Genomic DNA, 25,541 nt, shown 5'->3' on the forward strand with positions numbered 1-25,541 from the left:
CTTGTACTGTCCTCGTACCTGCAAAAAAAAACTTGATGTTAATTGAAAGTCTGAGAACATTGATTAAGCAAAGTATAACAAAATTTAGCATACTGATGCAAGACAAAAACAACCATAACATTGATAAAATTATTAAAATTGAAGTAGCATCATGAATCAATAAAATTGTAGAATTAAGAATCAATGAAATATGAAATGACCAAGGATTTGTAGAATGATCTAACTTCTATTTCACTTAATTCCAGTAATCACGATTAAAAATTTGCAAACCAATGAAAGAGGTGAATGACCGAGAATGAATCACAAAAAAGATTGGTTAGACCGAATGCCTATGCAAAATGGAAACCGACGTATATATCAAAAAGTATAAAACCTGTGATTATAGGTTGAAATCGTTCAAAGCTACAGTCATACAGTAAAAAAAGCACTAATATATATTCAGATCTAGTGTTGCAGAAATTGATGAAGCTCGCATTTGGAGAGAGAGAGGGAGAGAAAACATGTCAACGAAAGACAGAGAGGGGGAGCATAGGTTGGAGAGATCAGACAAAGATAGCACAGATTAAGATTGAGATGCTGATGAATGAATCCTTGAATTCACATGCAGTGGTTTCATTACTTCTTTTCTTAAATTTAATTATAAATGAAATTAATATCTAATTTTATCTAGGAATGTAATATGATGCCCAACACAGATATATCAGCTTACTAATTTGATAATGGTAGTGATAACAAAAGACAAGCAGGCAACAGTAACAATTTGTAGTATAAATGTTAACAAATGACATTTTATTAGAATCCACAATATTTCTATACATGCTAATAAAATAAATTGGTTACCAGATGCTACATTTCTAGTAGTAATTCACAACCCAAGAGAAGAATATATGTTAATACATGATATAGATTAGATCTCACATAATTAAGGGACAAAGAATTAAACATCTGACAAAGCGTTCGAGATTATCATTATATAATTGAAAAGACAGAAATTAGATGATGCCAATTAAATAGGGTAATCAAGAACTCACATCTGTAGAATTTCAATAAGGTATGACCAAACTTTTGGTAAAAATCTTGAGGTTGCACCACAACAAAGTTCTGAAACTACCTGAGGGAACGACAGAAACTTGAGACTTACCATCCCTCTGGTTATACAGAATTGTTTGGTATTCATCATCAGCATTTCTAGTGAATTTCAGCATGAAGAAGTCTCCATTGTTAGACATGCACAATGGTAAAGTCATCGAATTTTCTTCATAAGGACGAATATTAAGATGTAAATAACTAAAATTTATTAATTGAATCCAAGACTTGTCATCTCCAAACTTCCTCATCTGCCATAAGCCAAGATGGGTGTTGTTATCTTGCCAAACGCACAGCAAGTCTCTAAAAACTCCAATATTTGTATCAAAAAAGCAAAAATCGTCCGGAAGAAACAGTGATCTGCAAGTCTCCTTCTCCAGGTCAACAGAAATAATTACGATTTCAGAATGAATGGTTTCTTTTCCCTTAATAACAACCCAATTAAGGGTTCCACTCCGATACACTCCACCAACTTTAGGTAAAGTCCAAAGAACAGGAAAACCTTTAAGGTTTCTCCAACTACTGTCACCCGTGCCATAAACTTTCATCTCAGTCTTTTCAGATACGTCAAGTGAGAGCATAGTCAATGCAATTGCTACAACCTTGTATTTGTCACTTGACAGATCATAGCCAAACCCAAACATTGTTCTATGACCAATGCCCGGGGAAAAAGACAGCGTTGGCGATTCTCTGGGATATCACCCTTGTCGTCTTGTTCCAGAAACAAACACGGTATCCTTCTGGTATTTCGCTAACCCCACAGTGCAACCCATTACATGAACCGACCAGATGGTAACCTGGCATGTTTGCGAAATTGAACAAGAACATTTCAATTTGTAGGGAATGGAATAACGAACTTACATCACACGATTCCGTGTTGATTTCAGGGATGGATCCGAGGCAGACATTTTTCATCAGTTGAAGGTGTTCCAAATCGTCCTTCGCAGCAGATTTGCTAAGGTGCAATTTGATGAAATAGGGATCTGACATCAGGGAGTTCCATCCCTTGCACACACACTTGAATTGGATCAAAGGTTTCACGGGAAGACGAGACAAGATTTCCTCGATGAGTTCGTCACAAAGGAGTGGCGACCATGGTTTCTTCTTTGATCGCATGTTTCTGTGATTTCTTCTCTGATAGCATGTTTTCGTGGTTTTCAATGAACAGTCCACATATATATGTCCCATTGTTGCTAGGGTTTAACCCTTCAATAAATGAGTATATTTTATTTCAGAGATAAATTTATTTAATCTTTTAATAAAAGCTGTAATAAAATTGGAAATAAATTAGGCAAAAGATGCAGGAGATAAAAACAACGCAGATTTCTGGACAAATTTAGTGGAATAAATCCTGTGTTAAATACACATAACATTTTTTTGTCCATTTGGATTAAGAGAAATAAGAAAAATTAGATATGTTTCTTACAATTTTTGGTCATCAGACTCTTCAACATATTTTAAAATTTTACGAGATATATTTAAAAAAAAGAAAAAAGAAAAGTTAGATATGTTTCTCATTATTTATGGGCCTGTGCTTTCCATAGTATTTAGTTTGGGAAAATAATTATATTTATTTATATCATATCCATTTTAATAACTAAAGAATAATGTTTTTTTATAATTACTAAAAACTATTATTTGAGTATATAATAATTTAAGAATATAATATATTTTATATATACTACGTAAAAATAGTTTTGTAAATTGAATTAATAGAGTAGATGGAAAAAATTGCATAAGAGTGAGGAAATTTTGCAATTTTTTTACTAAATTACATAAAAGTTTTACAATAAGAAATTTTTCAGTTAAAAAAAATTATAAGTTTTTAAACTATTATGACAATGAAGTAAAAAACTATAAACAAATAATAAATAAAATGCTCTCCAAATTTAATTGGAATGAAAAAAATAGAAACAAGAATTTAAATTTGCTGATAAAAAAATCTTCAATAAATCTTTAGTTAGGCGAGAAGAGACAGAATATAGGAAAAATTTTCATATTAAAATTATTATAATAATAAACTAGAGAAAGGTTCGACAATTAAAATGAAATATATATATAGGGCATGCAAATTTTGTTGACACATGAATCTGTCAATTGGATCAACTAATATCAATATACTTTCACGCAAAAAGTTCATACATGTGTACATGTTTTTAATGTTTAACAATTCAGATGTTAATATGTTTTCTCATAACAATACTGCTATACGGTATGAAATTCTAAAGTACGAAAAACAAGAAAGATGATGCGTAATTATTTTATATAAATTAAATTATTTAAAGAAAAATAAATAAAACTTCAATAGATAAATCTTTTGTAATAAAATCCTGCATACCCTGGTACCTATCTATATTACCCAAATCAAATAAACAAAAGCTAATAACAATTACTGCTGGTAAATGCTAAATTTTTCTTGTTTTGGTAGTGCCGCATATTGCCTCTTCAAAACTTTCAATTCTTTCGAATCTTTCTTTTGCAAATTTGAGGTCTGAGTCTAACTTTAATTTGCTTCTTAGTTGTTTAACATTTTGACAACATTTCACAAATGAAAGTTAGAACAATAATGATTTGATTCATTTTAGAATTTAAAGCTTTCTCTAGTTTACTATCATAAGACCCCACAAGAAAGCTTCCATGGTGACCCCTACAAATTTCTCTAAACCCTGCCTAAGATGGTTTTTCCAAAAGTCGCCTTAGAATCTATATAATATAAGATAAGTTTTCTAATTACAATCTTAGAATTTAAAAAAATTAAAAAAACCTACAGTAATATTTTTTTATCAAATAAAAACTCACCATAATTGACTATAGAATTTACAAATTATATTTGATAAAAATCGTCTCTCTTCCCAACATGATGATATTTTGTTACTCAATAAAATTAATTTTAAATTCATGATTATTTGGTGAAAAAAATCTTAAAACTTAAAAAAAAGTCACATTTTTTCCCTAATTATACCATGCAATAATATTAAAAAATTCAAATGAAATTTTAAATTAAATTATATATGAGGATTCTTTTAATTTCTAATGATAAGCTAATCTTAATTATTTTACTTTACCAGATCTTCTTAATATCAAATATAGATAAAATTTTATAAAAACAAAAAAATTAATATCGAATAAATATATATACATATAAGCTTAATTTATCAACTTACATTGCATGTAAATATAAAAACAATTATCAAAATTTAAATCTTACTTTAACTATATGCACAAAAAATTGGTGAACAAAAATCATTCAAAATTATTATATATGTACTTGTCATAATTGAGAAAGAATTGTAATAAATGCATAGAAAGAAAAAAGAGCTTTTAATTTCATTTAGACATAGTTTGCAAGAAGGCGGAAAATAAATGATGCAAACTTAAGGATATTCATCATTTAGTTACTGGCTTTTCTTGTATAAAATCCAACCTTGGAAAATAATACCGTACATTACACGCATAGGAATTTAATTAATACAGTACAAAATGAACATAACAACAAAAGAAATTGACATGCTAACAAGAAAACTATGAAAATATTGGTGGCAACAGTATATAAGTATGACATACTACATATAAGACCTTCTATTTTATAGTTAAGCCTTATCCCTAAACATAGATACTTACCATTTATTTAAGTTTTAAAAATTGCAAGTATTCACTATTAATTTTTTGGCAATCAACACATACATTCCACCAATCACCAAATATAAAATACAGCACGTACAGTTACCTTCTAAATGAGCACCAAGACCCTCCAAAACAGTAAGATTAGCCCTTCAAATTAATACAATTTTAATTTTCTTATCTACCAGTAGAACCACACTTCAAAAGTATATATATACAATAAGTATATTCTTTAAAGGAATCTTGTGGAGGAAACTTCAACTTATCCTTCATGAAGGAATATATTCTTCAGTTTTTATTATTGAAAACCTGAATTTAGTGTGTCTTATATAGTAAAGGAAAGAAAAAAAATGAAAAGAGAAAAAAAAATCACATAAGTGAGGTTAATTAGGAGTTTAAAAACAATAAAATGGTTTTTAAATTAACAAATCATTATTTTTAATCATAAGAAATCAGCGTAAATATAACAATTACTTGTTATACAAGAAATAAGGAACAACTATTCATTGAAGGGTATTTTGAGGATAAAAAAATTGTTAGAGCAGCGGGACTAGTGGGAGTGCCAAGAGGCACACCCATAAAGCACTAGTGTATTTACAAAATGGAACAAATATTTGATTTATTACTTGTTTTATTATCGTTGAATATCACACATAACAGATTTATACTTTTCTTTAATTTCCCACCATAAAACAAGATAAATGAATTCTAAAATAAGATATTCCAAAGGCCACACCTAAAAATAAAAAAAAATAAAAACTGAAATTAACCAATTTTGGTCACAAGTCATTAAACCAGGAGTCTGATAACCAGAGCCTGTATGAACAACAAATCATCAATCAGAGTATTTGAGAATAATTATAGTTCAATAGTGTGACAAATCCAAAAATTCAAGCAGACAAGTAACTTGGTCCAAGCATCATCCACATATCTGCAATGGCATTGACATATTCAATGGCAAAAAATAGAGCATTTTCCATGGTTTACCTCAACATGTGGCTGTCCAGCAAGAAGGTTTGCTACTGCAGTACCTACTACAGCATGACTAGCTTCATGCCGTGCAACTAGAGCCTTCTCACTTCCTTTCAACTTGGCAGTCTTCTCTTCTATTCCCTGAAGCAAGTAACTTGGTACATTTATCCAGAATAGATAAACTAGACTCAAATTTACATAACTAAAATTTTCAATTTAACATTTGTGATCGACACTCCAAAGCTACACCTACCTTTAAGCAAGGCCTGGTCATAATTTTCAAGACATTTCCCCCAACATAAGGTGTTGGCAGTATTTTTCCATAATGTACACATACATGCATGTAGTATTTTTATATACAGACTTCATCATGAACCATGAGGACTTAGCATGTAATGATAATGATATGAGTATGACCACTAAAATCAGGTTTTGAGTCATAACCTGTAAGCTGATCAAGGATCGAGCATAGGGACAATCAATATCATCTGGAGTCACACAAAATGTAATGGAAATTTGCCCGACCGGTGAAAATTGTAACTGATCTACCTTCTAGTAACTGCTTCTATAACTGGATCATGATTTAAAATACTAGAAATTATTATTTACATCATTTTAGCAAATGAGATTTATTAGAAAACTTCTTATATATAGGCTTGAATCCAATTCGTTCAGCATGCTTTTATGAAAGTTGCTAGTGTATAATTGTGTTGTACATGTGTCACATAAATTCCAATCTTTTCAATATATTTAGTAGCACTGCTCTAATAAAAAAGATAGTATACTAATTAGTCTATAATATGAGTTAAGAAAAAATTAATATAATAGAAAATTAAATAAACTTAAGAGTTAAGAATCCATCTATGTGTATAACCACCTGCAAAGTCGGTGGAGAATTTCAGCTTAATTGGTATTGAGGCATTGTGTCAAGTATCTGTTTTTGATACAACCTCTAAGAAACTCGAGGTTGCACTCGACCAGCAAGATCACATTGCATCTAAGGGATTCAGCTATAACAGAAATCTCTTAAGAGTTTAGACTATGTGTATTATAGCCAGGTATCGTTTCCAAGGAACAGTTGCAACCTGATAAATTGACAACTGAATTGAACATATATATAAAGTCAATTATGTCTGAAATATATTAGCCATAGTGCTAATAATTGTCACAGTTACAACAACGCATCAGTATTTGTTTCTCAATGATGATATTCCAATTTAAAGAACTAGCGACATAAATACTACAGTATAATGTACCATTCTTCCTGTCTCCGTACCTGCAAAAAAAAACTTTGTTAGTTGAAAGTCTTAGAAAGTTGGTTAAGCAAAGTTTAACAGATGTAGCATTCCGATGCAAGAAATATATATCAGAAAGTATAAAACCTGTGACCAATGATCTGTAGAATGAAATTGTAGAAGTAAGAATCAATGAAATATGAAATGACCAAGGATCTGTAGAATGATCTAACTTCTATTTCACTAAAATCCTGTAATTACGATTCAAAATCCTGTAATTTTATCTAAGAATGTAATATGATGCCCAACACAGATATATCAGCTTACTAATTTGATAATGGTAGTGATAACAAAAGAGAAGCAGGCAACAGTAACAATTTGTATAAATGTTAACAAATGACATTTTATTAGAATCCACAATATTTCTTTACATGCTAATAAATTGGTTACCAGATGCTACATTTCTAGTAGTAATTCACAACCCAAGAGAAGAATATATGTTAATACATGATATAGATTAGATCTCACATAATTAAGTGAAAGTATTAAACATCTGACAAAGCGTTCGAGATTATCATTATATAATTGAAAAGATAGAAATTAGATGATGCCAATTAAATAGGGTAATCAAGAACTTACATCTGTAGAATTTCAATAAGGTATGACCAAACTTTTGGTAAAAATCTTGAGGTTGCGCCACAACAACGTTCTGAAACTATCTGAGGGAACGACAGAAACTTGAGACTTACCATCCCCCTGGTTATACAGAATTGTTTGGTATTCATCATCAGCATTTCTAGTGAATTTCAGCATGAAGAAGTCTCCATTGTTAGACATGCACAGTGGTAAAATCATGGATTTTTCTTCATAAGGACGAATATTAAGATGTAAATAACTAAAATTTATTAATTGAATCCAAGACTTGTCATCTCCAAACTTCCTCATCTGCCACAAGCCAAGATGGGTGTTGCTATCTTGCCAAACGCACAACGAGTCTCTAAAAACTCCAATATTTGTATCAACAAAGCAAAAATCGTCGGGAAGAAACAGTGATCTGCAAGTCTCCTTCTCCAGGTCAATAGAAATAATTACGATTTCAGAATGAATGGTTTCTTTTCCCTTAATAAAAACCCAATTAAGGGTTCCACTCAGATACACTCCACCAACTTTAGGTAAAGTCCAAAGAACAGGAAAACCTTTAAGGTTTCTCCAACTAGTGTCACCCGCGCCATGAACTTTCATCTCAGTCTTTTCAGATACGTCAAGTGAGAGCATAGTCAATGCAATTGCTACAACCTTGTATTTGTCACTTGACGGATCATAGCCAAACCCAAACATTGTTCTACGACCAATGCCCGGGGAAAAAGACAGCGTTGGCGATTCTCTGGATATCACCCTTGTCGCCTTGTTCCAGAAACAAACACGGTATCCTTCTAGTATTTCGCTAACCCCACAGTGCAACCCATTACATGAACCGACCAGATGGTAACCTGGCATGTTTGCGAAATTGAACAAGAACGTTTCAATTTTTAGGGAATGGAATAACGAACTTACATCAAACGATTCCATGTGGATTTTAGGGATGGATCCGAGGGAGAAATTTTTCATCAGTTGAAGGTGTTCCAAATGGTTTCTTCTCTGGTCACATGTTTCTATGACTTTCAGCGAAGCGCCGAAACACTCTGAATCCAAATTCTGTACCTATCAAGACATGCACCTTCGTGAACAGTGCATATATATATGTCCCAATGTTTCTAGGGTTTAACCCTTCGATAAATGAATATATTTTATTTCAGAGATAAATTTATTTAATCTTTTAATAATTGCTCTAATAAAATTGGAAATAAATTAGGCGAAAGATGCAGCAGCTAAAAACAATTTCTTAACAAATTTAGTGCAATAAATCCTGATTTAAATACACATAACATTTTTTGTCCATTTGGGTTAAGAAAGAGAAGAAAGATTAGATATGTTTCTCATAGTTTTTATCATCAGATTCTTCAACATATTTTAAAATTTTATGACATATATTTAAGAAAAAGAAAAAATAATAATTAGATATGTTTCTCCGAATCATAGTCCATTTTAATAACTACAAATAATTTTTTATAATTACTAAAAACTATTATTGGAGTATATAATAATTTAAGAATATACTATATTACATAAAAGTAAAATATATAACAATGATCAATGAATGAATAATTAAGTAAAAGTTTTACAATAATTATTTTAAAATTATTTTAACTCGTCGGGTTCCCAAATGGAAATATGCAATACACACATTTACTCAATTGTTTTCAAAATTATTTTAACTCATCGGTTTCCCACAGTGGAGCCCATCATAATACTTGTCGCCCTTAAAGGGTCTTACAATTGTGTGATTGCACAGTTCATAGTTCACAACTCAATACATATATTTCATCTTAATACACATGTATTTCATCATCCGTCACATGTTCCATTTATCACATACGCACAGTTTGAATCATCATTTCATAACCTAAACATAACAATTTATACAAAAGATTTTATCACAACATGGGGTGTAAAACCTCTGAAATAGTTTCTCACAATTGTATCAAAATCAATTAATCAAAATCATGGGTTAAACACAAAGACATCAAGAACACTCAAGTTTATCAATCAATTCTCATTAGGACATCAATTGGTACATAAAACACAATAATATTGTATTTATAATCATAAAGGTTAGAGAGTGACAGCGGCATATCTAGTGGTTTCCTAAAATTCCTTCAGTTTTTCCTCCAACTGCTCTGATAGAGTTCCCAAACGTTAGAGAGACGGAGAAGAGATTGAAGTCTCCACTTGTACTATCTTCATGTGATTCCTTTTTCTCCCTCCACGAATATTATTTCGCAAATCCCAACGGTGGAAGTGTGAACAATTGAATTGTGAACAACATATCCAAATTGAATGAAAATCCAACGGTTATCGAAACCGGGATTGTAGCTTTACTGAGACCATTTTGGGTTTTTGCGGAAAAAGAGAAAGGTACGGTGTGAAGGGTATTTCTCTTAGCTCCGACATGTTTTTGCAATTCCCAATGGTGAGAATGCTCAGAATTGGGTTTCGAACGTGGTAATCAAATTTCACGATGATCCAACGGTGAATAAGTTCCAGATCGTTGTTCTTCTGAGACAGGTTTGGTGGGCTGCGGGAAAAAAAAGGGTTTTGAGAGGAGAATGAGAAAAACGAAAAAATGAGGAAAAGAAAAGGCACCGTCAGTGTGAAAAACTGACCTAACACTATTTATAGCTAAGTTTACTCTATTTATTTATTTATTATTTTATAAAAAAAACTTTATTTTATTCTCTATCAAACAAATAAATAAAATACCCTTTTTATTTTCTCTTAAATCACTATTTTAATTAATAATTATATCTTATTTATTTTATTTATAAAATCTCATCATTTTTTTAAAACTCTATTTATTTATAAATAAAAATTCTTTTTAATCTAGTTTATGAAAATTGGGATGTTACACCTCACTCCCAAGACTTTCAGTCTGGAGTGTGTCAAATGCAGGTGACCCAACGATGGATCTAGAATAGACTCTTGTACCATTTTAGAAAGTGGGTTATAGGCCTAACTCAATCATACAAAATCGGTTTATAAGGTGAAGTTTGTCCCACACTTATATATTTTAGTTTGATTTTATCTTTAGTTGATGTTGGACTAAATCACCACCTAAAGAGGCCACAAGTAAGGTAGGCTAAGGGGTATCCACAATTAGTAGAGCTTTCCAACAAAAATGAAATGCAACAAAAATAGTACTGTTTACAAACATAAATGTTAGAGAAATATTTTGTTAAAAATAATTTTCTATATTTTCTTATCTTTATATTTTAATATAATATACACTTAATAAAAATATTAATTAATGCAAGATTAGTTAAAATATTTATGAGTAATTATTAAATAAGAATATTTCTGTCAGTTCAGTGAAAATACTTTCTTAATTTTGTAAAGTAATTAATATTTGCAATAATTATATATGGTCAGAAGTTGAAACAATTAATATTTGATTAAATATTAACCATGCTGTTTTGATTCCGTTTCAATAGAGCTTTTTGTGAGTACCCAAAAAAAGCTCCTTAGTTGTGTATTGTAGCTTTGGCGGGAAAATTTTAACCACATAATGACATGTGGCAGGGAGAGAGAGAGAGAGGAGGGGAAAACTTCTAATATATAGTAATAGATAGATAATAGATATCATTGCTAGCATCTTTTTCTGCCCTGACCCGACCTCTTTGGCCAATGACCAATCACAGTTTTCTGTTCTTGCATTAGAGCTCACTCTGTTAGCATTTCAGAGCTCACAAATGTCTGCTTTTTTTTTCTCCTTTTTCGGGTTTTTTTCTTCCTTAATATTCAACCATTCACATTTTCGTAATTTTTGTCTAATGTGTTTTCTGTTTTTTTACCCTGATAATTTGACCATCATCTTTCATATTTTGACTTCATTCTATATTCTTATTGCTCCTTGATTGATGGTGATTCTGACTGTAATTAAACTGTGACTTATTTATCATGAATTTATTTAATTTTGGGTATATTATTTTTGAGTATTTGTATTTTGTATGTGCAGCATAAATTATTTAGTTTGTATTATAATATGACCAGTCCCTTTGTTGTACCACTATCTGAGATTAATAACTATGATGCTGGGTATTTATGTAAATAACCATGGTATTTTTTAGATGTAAATATTTCTTTTGATATTGCAATGGTAAAACTAAAGTAATGTTGATACTGAATTAGAGCTGTATCATAGGGGTATAAATCTGTTACAAGGCTGCAATCCAAGAAAATAAAAAAATAAAAAACAGAACTAGAGAGCCCCTTTTCTGAGGAAGAACCAGCTTGTTCATTCAGCCTATTCAATACCAATTTTTTTATACCCCCATTATATAATCATTCTATATCCTCCCTCTCCCTCCTTTCTGGCCTTTGATTTTTCTTTTCTGTGTATTTATCTATTTTTTCATGGCAGAATGAAAAAAATACTTAAACTTTGTTATGGTTTTTGTGCAGACGAAGCTGGTCATACATGAGGGCTTTGTAATATGGAGATAGATATCCATTGTTTTGTGTAGGTCCTGTCAAAAGATTAGGAAAAATTATATTGGTAGGCATTATTGCTTACTTCATTCGTTTCATAGGTCTTGTATATTACCACTGTTTTTAGAGTATTTTCTTTGGTAAGAGACGAATATAGAGGCATGTGTACAGGATCGTCTCTTCTTTCCTTGTAATTTTCCTTTGTTTTTTTTTTGTCTCGTTCTCTCTGCCCTTGTGCAGAGGAACACTTTATTTTTTGTTCTACTAGATTAGTGAATGTATTATTAGTCTGTTAGATAATTGGGATATGAGTAATTTTTATGAGCAAAAGCCAATTCAAAGTTTTGTGATTACAAAATTTCTGGTGTATGCATCTGCCATTGGTGTCTGCAAATATTAAATCAGTGATGGAGAAAACAACCACGTTCACTTGTTCCATATCACCTTATCTTATTCCTTGTGTATCAAGAAACAATTTTTTTTAGTGCAAAAGCAGGTAACTAGTTGGAACCATTGGGAGGGATGGAGATGTGAAATTATTCTTGGTAAGGTTTATTTGTTTAATCCTTTCACAGAAGGAGCCATTGGGAGGGATGGAGATGTGAAAACAATATTACTTGGCCAAAAAGCAGTCTAAAGCTACTCTGTCATCATGGACCTCATGTATCAAAAGCAAATACAAATGGTAATGATGCTGATGTTGCACCTGAATTTTCTCCTTTGAAAACTGTTCAATTTGGAAATCCTTCTCAAGACACTGTTGAACCAAGAGATGAAGGCTTTGGAGGAAGACTATGGAGATGGAAATGGGAAAAATGAATCAAGGAAATTTATGGAGGGGTTAATGGATCTTGCATTGAATAGAGAATCAATAGACTGGAGACAGTGGCTAAGAAATTATAAAGACAACAAAATTTGGTCACTGTTGAACAAATTATTCTTATAAACCAAATCTTTAGCATTTGTTAATATGTTTTACTTATTTCTTATATTATAAAAATTACATGTATGAATGTTCTGTCTAAAAAGAAAATATTACATGATCTTGTAATTTTTAATGCCTTGGGTACATTAATACCTTGGTTTCACATTTGTTATTTGTTATTTTGCCTTACTACAAGAAAAATGACCTATACCTACGAACAAAAACTGTCACTATAAATAAAAACATCCGTAGGTAAATGTATGATAGACTTTGTCCTACGAACGTTTTTTCCGTCAACTTTGAGGAGACGTATAATGACGACTAATTGTCTATCACTATAGGTTTTACCTACTATGTATAATGTGTAGGTAAAAGTCATTAATTTCTACTTACATCTCCTAACTGTAGGTAAATGTCTTTAATATGTACCTATCATCTTCAACTGTAGGTAAATATGTTTAACCTGAACACCTCTAATAAGAAGACAATTCTAGGGTGCCAATTTGAGAGCCTAACTAGAAAGGCTATGACCTGCTTGGTAACTAGGGATGCACCTTGGCATTGCAATCTGCCCTCCTCAACCTTGTCTTGCTATAACATGAGTGTCCAAGTACTATTTTTCCTTAAATTATTACTAGCTGGAAGCTTACCAATCATCATATACGGACACACTTTGCATAGAATCAATATTAGAGAATCTGAAGCCAGAAGCATATCTTTTATTACATTAGAAAGTGCAACTGTACAAGAGAAACAGAGAAAATCCTAACGAATGAACACCATAATAAACTCTACTACCAGTCGCACTCTTCTCATAGTTATCATTAAAGGTATTTACATGGCCTCGCATGCAAGCCTTACCTTCACAAGCACATAAACACATTACTCCATTAATGCATCACACGGTACTCTATTTGAAAATGGATCTTTTACTCTGTGCCTGCAAGGACTGCTGACCCTTCCACCTGATAGTTCATCGCATCAAATAGACAAAATATATCATAAGATATAAGTCTCAAAGTTCCTAAATAGAGAGAGCCACACAGTCAAAATAAGCAAACTAACCATGAATGCAAAAACAAATATTGAAATAAATAATACCATTATTATGTGTAGTGGAGCTTTCCAACTTTTGTACCTAACTGAAGGAGACTTGTCAACCACTTGAGAGCCTGTAGCAGATGCAATACTGTAATTAATGAAGCTTCATTGTGAGAACTGTGGTAAAACCTATAGTGACAGACAATTAGTCATCATTATACGCCTCCTCAAAGTTGACGGAAGAAACGTCCATAGGACAAAGTCTATCAAACATTTACCTACGGATTTTATTATTTATAGTGACAGTTTTTGTCCGTAGGTATAGGTCATTTTTCTTGTAGTAAGGCAAAATAACAAATAACAAATGTGAAACCAAGGCATTAATGTACCCAAGGCATTAAAAATTACAAGATCATGTCATATTTTCTTTTTAGGTTGAAAATTCATACATGTAATTTTTCTAGTATAAGAAATAAGTAAAACATATTAACAAATGCTAAAGATTTGGTTTATAAGAATAAATTGTTCAACAGTGACCAAATTTTGCTATCTTCATAATTTCTTAGTCACTGTCTCCAGTCTATTGATTCTCTATTCAAGATCCATTAACCCCTCAATAAATTGTCTTGATTCATTTTTCCCATTTCCATCTCCATAGTCTTCCTCCAAAGTCTCCAACTCTTGGGTCAACAGTGTCTTGAGAAGGATTTCCAAATTGAACAATTTTCAAAGGAGAAAATTCAGGTGCAACATCAGCATCATTACCATTTGTATTTGCTTTTGATACATGAGGTCCATGATGACAAAGTAGCTTTAGACTGCTTTTTTGCCAAGTAATATTCTTTGCAATTTTTTTAAGTAATTTTGGGTATGCAATAATTTTTCAATGCAATAGCTTTGGTGCCAGAGAATGCAATCACACAATCTGAAACTTCTTGATGCATTCCAAATTGCATAGCCACTCTTTATGTGGTAAGTACTCTTGTATAATACATTGTTGCAAACAACACTACTACAGCAGGCGCATTCTACATCGGTTAAATCGATCATTCTACATCGGTTATGGATCGACGTTGTAGATGACGATGTAAAAAGGTGTTGGTGTTTTACGACGGTTATAGGAAACGATGTAGAATGGCATGAATTCTACAACGGTCGCTTGGTTGGACTGATGTAGATTGGCTTCTATTCTACTACGGTCCCTTGGCATGGACCGATGTAGATTTCCATAATTTAACATCGGTTGTCTAATTAACCGATGTAGAATGTCATGAATTCTACATCGGTTTTCCAACTAACCGATGTAGGATATTCATAATTCAACATCGGTTATCCTAATAACCGATGTTGAATCATTGTTTTTTTTGTCATATTTCTTGGTTAGTGGCAGTAACAACATTATACTTGCAGTTCTTTTAAAAAAAATTTAAAAATTTCAAAAACTGGAAAACTAAGAAAAAATAAAATTGAAAAATGTCTATCTTAAAAACAGTGATAAAAACATAAGAAAATATGTATGAATTAATGAAATAAATATGGTGTGTACGACATTCTTTTATGATATACAAAGTGGTGAACTGTTTAAATATCATTTATGAGAAGCAATATTTATAATTGTACTTAAATGTTTTGACCTTTATTTTTAATCTCCTTACAATGTTTTTCTCCAATTGAAAGATCTATATACAAGAATCACATGTAGACTGGTATTTCACACCATACATTAAAATAAAGGCTCAAACACCTAAGCTCCACTACTTGTAATTGGCATCATACATCCAAACATGGAATCACAAAATGCACTTACAATTTTGACAATTTTGAGATGTTGCCATAAGATTCTGGAATGCTATTTCCACCAAAGTCATTGTTATCAAGTTGACTGCAAGAACAACAAGATCAGAAAAATACTTTAAAAAATCTATTTATCAAGAAGGGAATACTTACTGAATACTACTATAGACACAAAAACATTAAAAAAATAAACATAGGATCTAAAAGCTTTATGATAATAAAAATAGTAACTTTCCATTATTATGACACGTTAGGAAAATTAAAGCATTCACTTAGTTTTTAAATTTCAACTTTTTAGAATTTCACTTGCAAAATAATGATTTGGAATGGAAACAATAAATGGCATCAATTCCCATAGTGGGAAAGGCTTTTCTTATTGTTCTAGTCTGCCAACCCATAGCTTTACATATCTTAATTACATTCCATTTAATTACGTTACTTCACCTCTATGATTTAGACTTGTATAAATCTATAATTTCCTTTTTCTTCTTGGATCCGAAGGAGATCTAAAACCTGTTGCGGGGAGGCTATAGGGGGAGAGCAAGCCAAAGTGGTGCAAGGTGATCTATGCACAAACTACTCACATTTTGAGAGTTTGGCATAGAGTTCAGGAGGGAAATGACCAATGGATTGACGATTTAAAGATGGAAGGGGTGCATCATAACATAAATTTGTCATTTCTAAATAGTACATTGGTTAAAATTTTCCATGGAAAAGCATATCTGAATAATAAATTAAAAAGAAAATAAATGAATTCTTTTGGTACCTTATAGTTGAAATAAAAATATTTTCAATTTATTATAGAGTCTAATTAGAAAGGTAATTTAGCCACCTAAGTAAGAATTAAAAAAAACAAAGGGAGAAAAGAAAGGAAAAAGAAAAACTAAAAACCAACACATTTTAATATGTAAAAATAGATGTTGTCATGTCAGTTTTTCACATGATAAGTCAAGTGAACGAAAAACAGTGAATTAGCTAATAGAGATTAAAATTTAAAACCGAGGGGAAGAGAAGTGAAATGTCCTGAACCCACATAAAGAATATGTGCTCTATTCATCCAAACTAAATGAGGTTAAAGACATACATACAAGCATATTTAATACAATTTAATAAACCATATAGTATCCTGTTTACCATGACCATTCAATGACAAACCTGTTTTGGGCATGAAAGATAGCTTTCTCCCCACCCACCATCCTCTTTCAGTGTTGAAAGTAGAAATTTAATGGTTTTGCGAATGGCAGCACAATTAGTGTAAGTTTTACTCGCTGCTGCAAGACCACGAAGTGCAAACCAAGTGCCATAAATGTAGCAAACTCCCCAACTTCCATACCATGAACTGCATTGGCAATGGAATTCTTTATCTCTGTCTCCCTATGCCTTGGATTTAGCTTCTTAAACAAAACTAAAGCTTGAATAGCAGATCCAGTGCACTCAGCATAATCATGTTCAACCACAATGTTCCCTAAAAATTTTGTGGGATTGAGTAACTAAAAAGTAATGACAAAATTGATTAGTTTATTAATTAATGGATGCCTTTTTTTATCGGTTAATGAATATGTACTTGTTGCATGCATTACTCTAAGTAAGTTGGCATAGGAAAAAATAAATAAAAAAGAAGCACAATCATTACTCTAAGTAATAATTATGTCCACTTCAAGATGGAGTTGGATGGAATTATGGAAAACAAAGTAAGAAAAGATCAAGAGAAAATAAAGTGATAGATATAATATTGTAATGAAAAGATTAAAAAGAGAAAATAATGCAAATAATATGAAAGTGTAAATAGAAGTATCAGGGTTCTAAGGATATTAAGGCCCACGAGTTTTGTATATATTAGTCATATTAATTAACCTTGAATTATGATTGGATAAAATTATTTTATGAAATTTAGTTGACTTGCTTGATTTGAATTAATAAAAAAAAACTAACCGCGTGTAAAAAGAAATTGATATACTTACTCAGATTTGGAAATCAGTTTTAGAGAATTATTGATAAAAAAAATTAATAATTAATACCACTTGTACATGCCTAACAAATTATAAATGTATTAAGAGAAAAGGAGCAAGATAGACTAGCATTACAATCTTATATTAAGAGAAAAGGAGCTGACCAACTTGGATTTCAATAATACCAACTTCAACTAACAGAAAAGGAGCTGACAAAAAAACTAACAGAAAGGAGATCAAGAGAAAACTCTAACCCTCGCAAGTGAGTGCCATTATTTAAATTCTTCTCCACCCCACTAAGCATCAACAAAACCACTGCTTTCTTTATCCAAGAATGCCCATATATAGAAGGTGCAAGTGAATCACTTAGCAGATCAAATGCATCATCTCTTGCAGCTATCTCTTTAATGTTTTTGACATCTTCAACACTGTAGATTGGTGCATTATCCTCTTTGTTGAGAAGAGAAACATTGTTGGCTATGAGAACAGTCCTACATGAAAATCAGTCAATCAAGTTTCTGTTCAAGAAAGCAACCAAGTGCAAAGGAGTTATGTCAGTATATTTTCTGGAGCTACCTAAATACTCCATTCACACTACCTTTTCCTTGCAAGAGCCTTATATATCCCCACAATTGCCACTCAATCTCCAGGCTTGCAAGAATCAACAAGGTCGTCTTCTGCAATTACATCCATTGTTCTTGGGAGTTGACCAGGAGCAGAATTCACAGGATATCTAAACTTATCATCAAAATAAAAGCTTTCTATGCCACAAAGCTTTCTTAGCATAAACAACACTTACAAGAACAGCCCATCCGGGCACCGTGTTTTCATTAAAAATGAGTAATGCAACACAAAATTAACCAGAATTTTTATTAAAAAAAATCAAATACTACCGTGTGAGATGAACAATTTATAAAATTGACAAAAAAAATGATGAAATTCTGAATTTTATTCTTCTGTGGACCACTTTATTTGATTTTGAGAGTATGCTCTGCCAGACTCATCTCATTCAATTTTACTAATAGACTAATATCTTTTTTGTTATCAGAAATTTGGGGATGAAAAATAAACAAATAAACAGAGTGCTACTGCTACCACTACATAGGAGAAAAGGAAATGATAGAAAGCGGAATCGGAGAGAAGTTAAATTAAGAAGTACCTGAAACAGTAGCCAAAATCTTTCGAATGAAAAGAAATTAGCACGCGACACTGACTCCATGTGTACAGAAGCAGAGAATTTGCAGTCCCTAAACTATGATCATGAAAGAAAGTATGAAATTGAGGCAATAATGGTGAGAGGATAGATATAGAGAAAATGACAAGTCCTATCCCAAACAGAAAAGGGGAAAATAACATACAAGAGGTATGTTAGAGCTGAGCTATACGGGAGCGCAACCTTCGTAGTGCACTTCGACCTTCAAGACATCGGTGATGGTGGTGTCTTCGTTCTCCTTGTTGTTGCCGTTTTCACTGCCATTCTTCTTCTTATGCAACATCATCAACACAACACACACTTTAACAAATTAAGTACTAACATGTGAAGAACAAAATCAACGCAGTGAGTGAGTAAGTGAGTGAGTGAGCGAGTGAGAGATAGAGACTTACGGCGCCTCAGCATCATAACAAAACTAAGCGGAGCCTCTGCCCAATGAGAGAGACGATGCCGCAAGTGAGAGAGAGATGATGCACTTTGACGGAGGGCCGCCGCGGAAGTTCGAGAGATCGAGCTGGCTTCGCGGAAGCTCAAGAGGTCGTGGAAGCTCAAGAGCTCGAGAGGTCGCAGAAGTTAATTTGCTGCCTGCACGTGGACTCGTATTAATTGGGCTTTTGAATTCAATTGAGATACCGACGGATTTTAATAAAACCCGTCATAATTTTTTATGAGGAACACACATTCTAAGGCGGTTTTCAATAACCGTCTTAGAATGTGCATCATAAAAGGATTTTTCAGACACATAATTACAAAAGTAGAACGCCTGTCATAAAAAACACACTTTCGTAGTAGTGCAAGCATTGAAATACTCATGCATATAACATCCAAAACTATTTTCATTTATCCAAATTACTCTCACATGGTAACCAAGTTTCCTTTTTTGGATTAAAAGACCTAAACTTACCAACAAATTGAACATGATTAAGGGTGCCAAGGAATATTGCCCCTAGTAGAGTCCAGGGAAAATCCCACACCGTCAATTTTCAATTGATTAAGCTTGTTCCACCTAAATAGCATAGGTTCTTCATTGGTAATCAGCCTAGGCTGTGGTTGCTAATTTGTTAATCTCTCCCACACCCAAGTTTGGAGGATGTGATGGTGTTGGAGAATTTTCCAATAGTTCATGATCCCATCTTCACCCCATTTCAAAGCTAGGAAACGATAAAAGTGGAGAAGAAATTGATACATACAATAGGAAAACAACATACAAGGAATAAAAGGATGGGGTTTATACATTAGCAAGGGTGGATATTCGTCGATAGTGGGAATGAAATGGAGCATGAAACATTCCTTGCAACTTGGTTGGCAGAGATTGATTCCTCTCCCAATGGCTTGGTGAGCAAGTTTGTTTTCCTTGATGTAGATAATCAGCTTTGCGACCAATATTTTAAGCCAACATATAAATTGATTTAGGTCTATTGAAGAAAACAATAGTTAGTTTGGGTGATGATAAGAGGTAACTCTTTGGTCACCCTTTTACTACTTGGTTCATATTTGGGTATGGGAGAGATTCTCAAATTTGCAACCACAGCCTAGGTTGATCAACCATGAAAAACCTATGCTATGTAGGTGGCACAAGCTTAATCCCTTGAAAATTAAGGGTAGGAGATTTGCCCTGGATTTAGCTAAGGACTACTTTCCTTAGCACCCTTATGTTCAATATGTTGGATTTGCCCTGGAGATTTGCCCTGAATTTTCTCCTTTGAAAACTATTTTATTTGGAAATCCTTCCCAAGACACCATTGAACCACTGATGGAGGCTTTGGAGGAAGATTATAAAGATGGAAATAAGATAAACGAATCAAGGCAGTTTATTGAAGGAGTATTGGATCTTGAAAAGAGAATCAATAGACTAGATACATTGACTTAGAAATTAAATATAACAAATTTTGTCATTGTTGAACAAATTATTAGCTTATAAACCAAATCTTTACCATTTGTTAATATGTTTTACTTATTTCTGATACGAGCATAATAAAATGACATGAATGTTCAAAAAATCAAACTACAACATGATCTTGTAGGATTTAGCAATATGTTTGTTTGTGTATGAAAGGTATGTATTTTTATAATATCTTTCGACATCAACCTACGCTTCGACATGGTATGCGTGCACACATGCACGAGCAAAATTTATCCATTATGTTAGTTGAAATTGGAGGTGATGACTCCACAAAAGTTAAGGAATACCAAAGAAAACAACTAACGATGATAGTTTCCTTATTTCTCTATATGCATAAGGGAAGAAAGGAAAGAGCACGGTTACAAAGAATCTGGTGATTTTCTGCATTCAAGGCCCTTGGTGAAGAGTCATATGTCATGACTCTTGGTGAAGAGTCACATCTCATGTTTGTTGCGCATCTATTCATACTTTCACTTCATATGAGTGGACACAAAATCTCAAGAAAGGATACAATCTTTAAATAATTTTGAAAATTTCACATAATCACCGACCATTTTGAAAATATATCTGAACCAAATGGTTTAAGATTAAACATACTCAAGTTAGTGCACAAATCACGTTCATCAATTAATCATACAACTTAATGAACAAATATGTCTCACCTGTTTTAACAAAACAACCAAATCCCATGATTCTGAAAATCACATGGTTTTAGATAAACGTGAGTATTGGTTAAACAACTTAAACAACAACAAACATACAAATAGAGAATTAAGAAGATGAAAGTATAAAAAAATTGTAGATAGTACAAACTTAATATCTCTCACCACAAGCAACCAATAAACAAACCAAAGATTTAGATTTAAGAATTATGTATCCTGAATTGGCTCACAAAATTCCAACTCAATCCAACATTTAATGAAGTCGTAAATGCAATTTTATTATGGCTGCACGTGAAATTAGAGGAATAACAAAATCCCACTTCCTACTCTTAGAGAACTTGTTCAATGTACCTTCCTCCATTACTCACACCATTTGTTGAACATATGTACCTTTGGTATCATTTTATTACCTCAGTTGTTCAAGAGAAATCTGATTGATCTTTTAGATGTTTCAAACTTTTTAAAGTCATTCCATAAGGAACACGTACCTTTTAAGATGAGTCCCATTCAAATATAACCATCATACTTGTTTTCTAACGGGCTTTAGCAATGATCTCATCTTCCCTATTGGTTGGGATTGGGGTGTTGAAGACATACATACCTTTTTCAAGGTGTGATGATTGGAGACGCCACTGCAAAAATAAAGAAATACCTGATAATTTGAGTGTGATGATATTGCAAGAAAGAACAAAAAACAAATTAAGAAAAGTGCAATTTTCCAAGGTATGCATATAAAACACTAAACATTAGGCTCGACTCATCCCTAACAATATATGTAGTTATTGGATGGAATATAGTGTACAAAGAATCTGGTGACTCCTTTATTTTATTTTTTTTTTGTTTTGTAGTGTTTTTCTTCATTTAGATTGGTTTTATTAATAGATCATCTCATCCCTTTTAGTGAAGATATTTAACCTTTTAATGATATACATCCCTTAAACCTTGGTGAAGACTCACTTCTCATGGCTTTCGATGAAAAGTCACTTCTCATGTCTCTTTATGATGAGTTGCTTCTATTCATACATACACTTTATATGAATAGACACATATTTTCATGAAAGGATACAATCTTTCATTAATTTTGGACATCTTTCATAGATTATACTCCCTCTATACTCATATATAAGCAAAAAAGTCCTCTTGTTTCTTGGACTCAATTTAAGAAAATCTAACTAATTTCACCCCTATTTATTGATGTCTTTCCTAAAACAATCTTCATTTAATTGTAATTCAATTTTTATGGAGTCATTTTTATTCAAGGTATCAGGTTTGAATGGAGGACATTTTAAGAATAACCTTACTTTCTACTTGAGATTAGTAAAATTAAATGATTTCCACTAACTTTCTTAATCTATGGGAAGTAATTATTTTTACTTATATATGAGACCAGAGAGAGTATTAATCTTTGTCGTATATATATATATATATATATATATATATATATAATTCCTTCCAATTCTGTGAATTTCAATTGGAAACTGCAAAAGTTTATGTCATGGTGTTATGTTATTTTGTGTCTACATATTTCTAACTTAATAAATATAATATAGGTATCGATATAAGTACTTAAATTCATTAAAAAAGACTAACCTAATTTATGTATAATGTGCAACCATATCTACTCATCATTCAAAAGTAAATAGCACAATATATGAAGATCTTTTATCCCTACCAAAAGCAACAAGGAATTTTTTCTGCAACTCAAAATTAATTTTCCTTCTAAATAAACTTTTACCTTAAACTGAAAAAATTAAGTAGGAGAGAATGTCCAATAAAGAATCATAGGAAAAAGAATGTACTATACATATTAATCTATGAATGTTTAACACTATAGATTTGTCAACAAAGGCGTACTTTACTAGTTAATAGACTTAATTGTACATTTGATGTCTTTACTTTATCGGTTTTCTTAGGAATGTTCATAAACTGATTTTATCAAATAACTTTATGAATAAATCAAGCAAAAAACTGAAAATCAAATAAACCAAAAGTTGAACAAATTAAAATATAATAAACCCATTTGTTTTGGATAAAATCAGATTTTGGATTTCATTTTGAAATTCAATCTAATCCAACTCAAACCAAATTTATACATAAATATATTTATCTGATTAAAAATTTATATTAAAACTCAAGTTTACATTTTTTTCTTCTATAGAGAATTTATAAAACTATTGCATAACTTATACTTATCGTATAAAAAAAATTTATAAACTTTACCAGTATAAAAAGTCATGTATGTCTAGATTTGGATGAGGTATGACTCAAAATCCAAAGTTAATCATATAGAGAGAAATGTTCATTTTACTGAAGGATGTTCATACAAGACGAAAAACAAAAATCATTACACACTCTCGTTTTTCCATTAGTTTTCTCGACAAATCAATGAGTTAAATTATAAGTGACCCCAACTTTTAAAGCTTATGAAGCCTATTTTGCAATGTTATCTCCCAAATTTGAGTAGCATCTCTACTATGATACCAGTTATGAAAACAATGCACGAATTCTAAAATGCAACACTTAGCAGAAGGGTCAATTTGTAAAGTTCATATAGCAATTCAATTCTAATCCATATATAACGTATTTTATATATATTCATATTCCCCAAGAGTCTACTTTTCAAATATAATTTTATTTTCATCAAACGTTATGTGAATCAAACAAAGTAAAAAACTGTGTGAAGTATGTCAAAGTTGAAATTTGTAAAACAGCATGTGTGCACAAACTTTCAACACCAAATAATTTAGAAATGACTCTAAGAGCCCATACTCATGGAGGATAACCTCCCAAACCAAAATTGACATTAAAGAAAATAGAAACTCTCAATACCTTGAGAGATTTGAAGTCTTCTAGAGTTCAAGAAAATGCAAAACAAAATGGATTGATGAAAAACCCTTGTCTGCTAGAGCTCCCTCCTTGAATTTGATGTCCAAGGGACAAGATTTGAGTTGTAAAGGTGAGAACTTGAGGTAGGATGACCATGAAGTTAGATAGAGAACACAAGGCAAGAGATAAAAGCTCTCTTATCTCTCCTAAAACTGTAGAAGTGGCTGCGCATGAATGAGGACCAAGCGAGAGTGTTTACATTTCTTGTATTGTAACCCTACATCTTAGAGTTTTGGGTCATACCCCATTGGCCCATTAGGTTTTTGGGTCCAAATTTGTTTCATTAGGATTAATTAAAGTTTCATTATTCATCTTGCAAGAGACTTTAATCTTCTATCTTTCATTATATTCTACTCCTCCCCATTCCATTATAATTATCATGTAAGAGAAAAAAAATTCAAAATAATTGTCATTTTAGCTTTTTAATGTAACATTAATAAACTTTTTTTACTTATATTCTTAAAATATTAATGGTAGACAAAAAAATCAATAAATGAATTAATGATGACCTCTAGTTTCCTGATATATTAAAAAATTATTCTAGACTCCTATCGTTAGTTAAGTGATAACGTGTCTATTAGAAATTTTAAAATGTAATTTCATGGGATTTGTGAAATCACCAATCTTTATTTAAAAACTAAATTACAATTTCTAATAGTTAAAACTCACCTAAATCAATTAAAGATGACTTTTTTGAATCCTAGAACCTTGTCGTGTCTCACCTCAATGCTTTTAGAAAAAAGATCAAATATATTAATAATTGGATGGGCAATAGACAGAAGAAGTGCCATAGCACCAAGCCTTAGTGAGTTCAAACAAATGCAAAAGTAAAATAAATCCACAAAGTTACTCACCCATGGTACACCTTCATGAATCTCCCTCCTTTCCTAATATCCTGTATGCACCACTGAAGGCATAGACCCACCTCTATGCTTAACTCAATGTTGACCTCTCGTTCCCCTTTTTCAATGTTTCAAAACGCTTCCCACTATCCTCGAACTCACAAGTACAAATTTAATCTTTTTAGGCTAAATTAACATTAATTGTTTTTCCATGTAGAACCACTAACCATCTTTCATCACAAGGATCTTGAAAATAAAATACCTGTTTAGCTTGTTTTGAGACGGAGGGAGTAATCTATTATTAGTTAGCTTTAATTAAGACAATTA

General features: G+C 31.8%; 2 protein-coding genes across 2 annotated transcripts; both read right to left on the minus strand.

Annotated features, from left to right (window-relative positions):
• Positions 1–1,141: 1,141 nt before the first annotated feature.
• Positions 1,142–1,730, minus strand: LOC114404687 (F-box/kelch-repeat protein At3g23880-like; the record flags this gene model as incomplete). The annotated part of the gene is made up of 1 exon (XM_028367545.1): positions 1,142–1,730. A coding segment is annotated over exon 1 (589 nt), but the record flags the coding sequence as incomplete, so codon positions are not given.
• Positions 1,731–5,496: 3,766 nt separating this feature from the next.
• Positions 5,497–8,411, minus strand: LOC114404681 (F-box/kelch-repeat protein At3g23880-like). The gene is made up of 4 exons (XM_028367541.1): positions 7,664–8,411; positions 6,936–6,955; positions 5,695–5,820; positions 5,497–5,523 (listed from the first exon to the last, which is right to left on the minus strand). The coding sequence occupies exons 1-4, from the start codon at positions 8,409–8,411 to the stop codon at positions 5,497–5,499; spliced, it is 921 nt and encodes a 306-aa protein (XP_028223342.1).
• Positions 8,412–25,541: the final 17,130 nt, after the last annotated feature.

The sequence above is a fragment of the Glycine soja genome, unplaced genomic scaffold, assembly GCF_004193775.1.
Source record: "Glycine soja cultivar W05 unplaced genomic scaffold, ASM419377v2 tig00105717_1_pilon, whole genome shotgun sequence".
NCBI lineage: Eukaryota > Viridiplantae > Streptophyta > Magnoliopsida > Fabales > Fabaceae > Glycine > Glycine soja.

Bases quoted from the DNA above. Each gene is read 5' to 3' on its own strand.
- LOC114404681 (XM_028367541.1), bottom strand. From the start codon at position 8,411: ATGCCAGGTTACCATCTGGTCGGTTCATGTAATGGGTTGCACTGTGGG. The intron at 6,956-7,663 runs GTAAGTCTCAAG...TTTTTTTTGCAG, and splicing joins TCTGTATAACCAGGGGGATG to GTACGGAGACAGGAAGAATG. The intron at 5,821-6,935 runs GTACATTATACT...TACTTGCTTCAG, and splicing joins GTACGGAGACAGGAAGAATG to GGAATAGAAGAGAAGACTGC.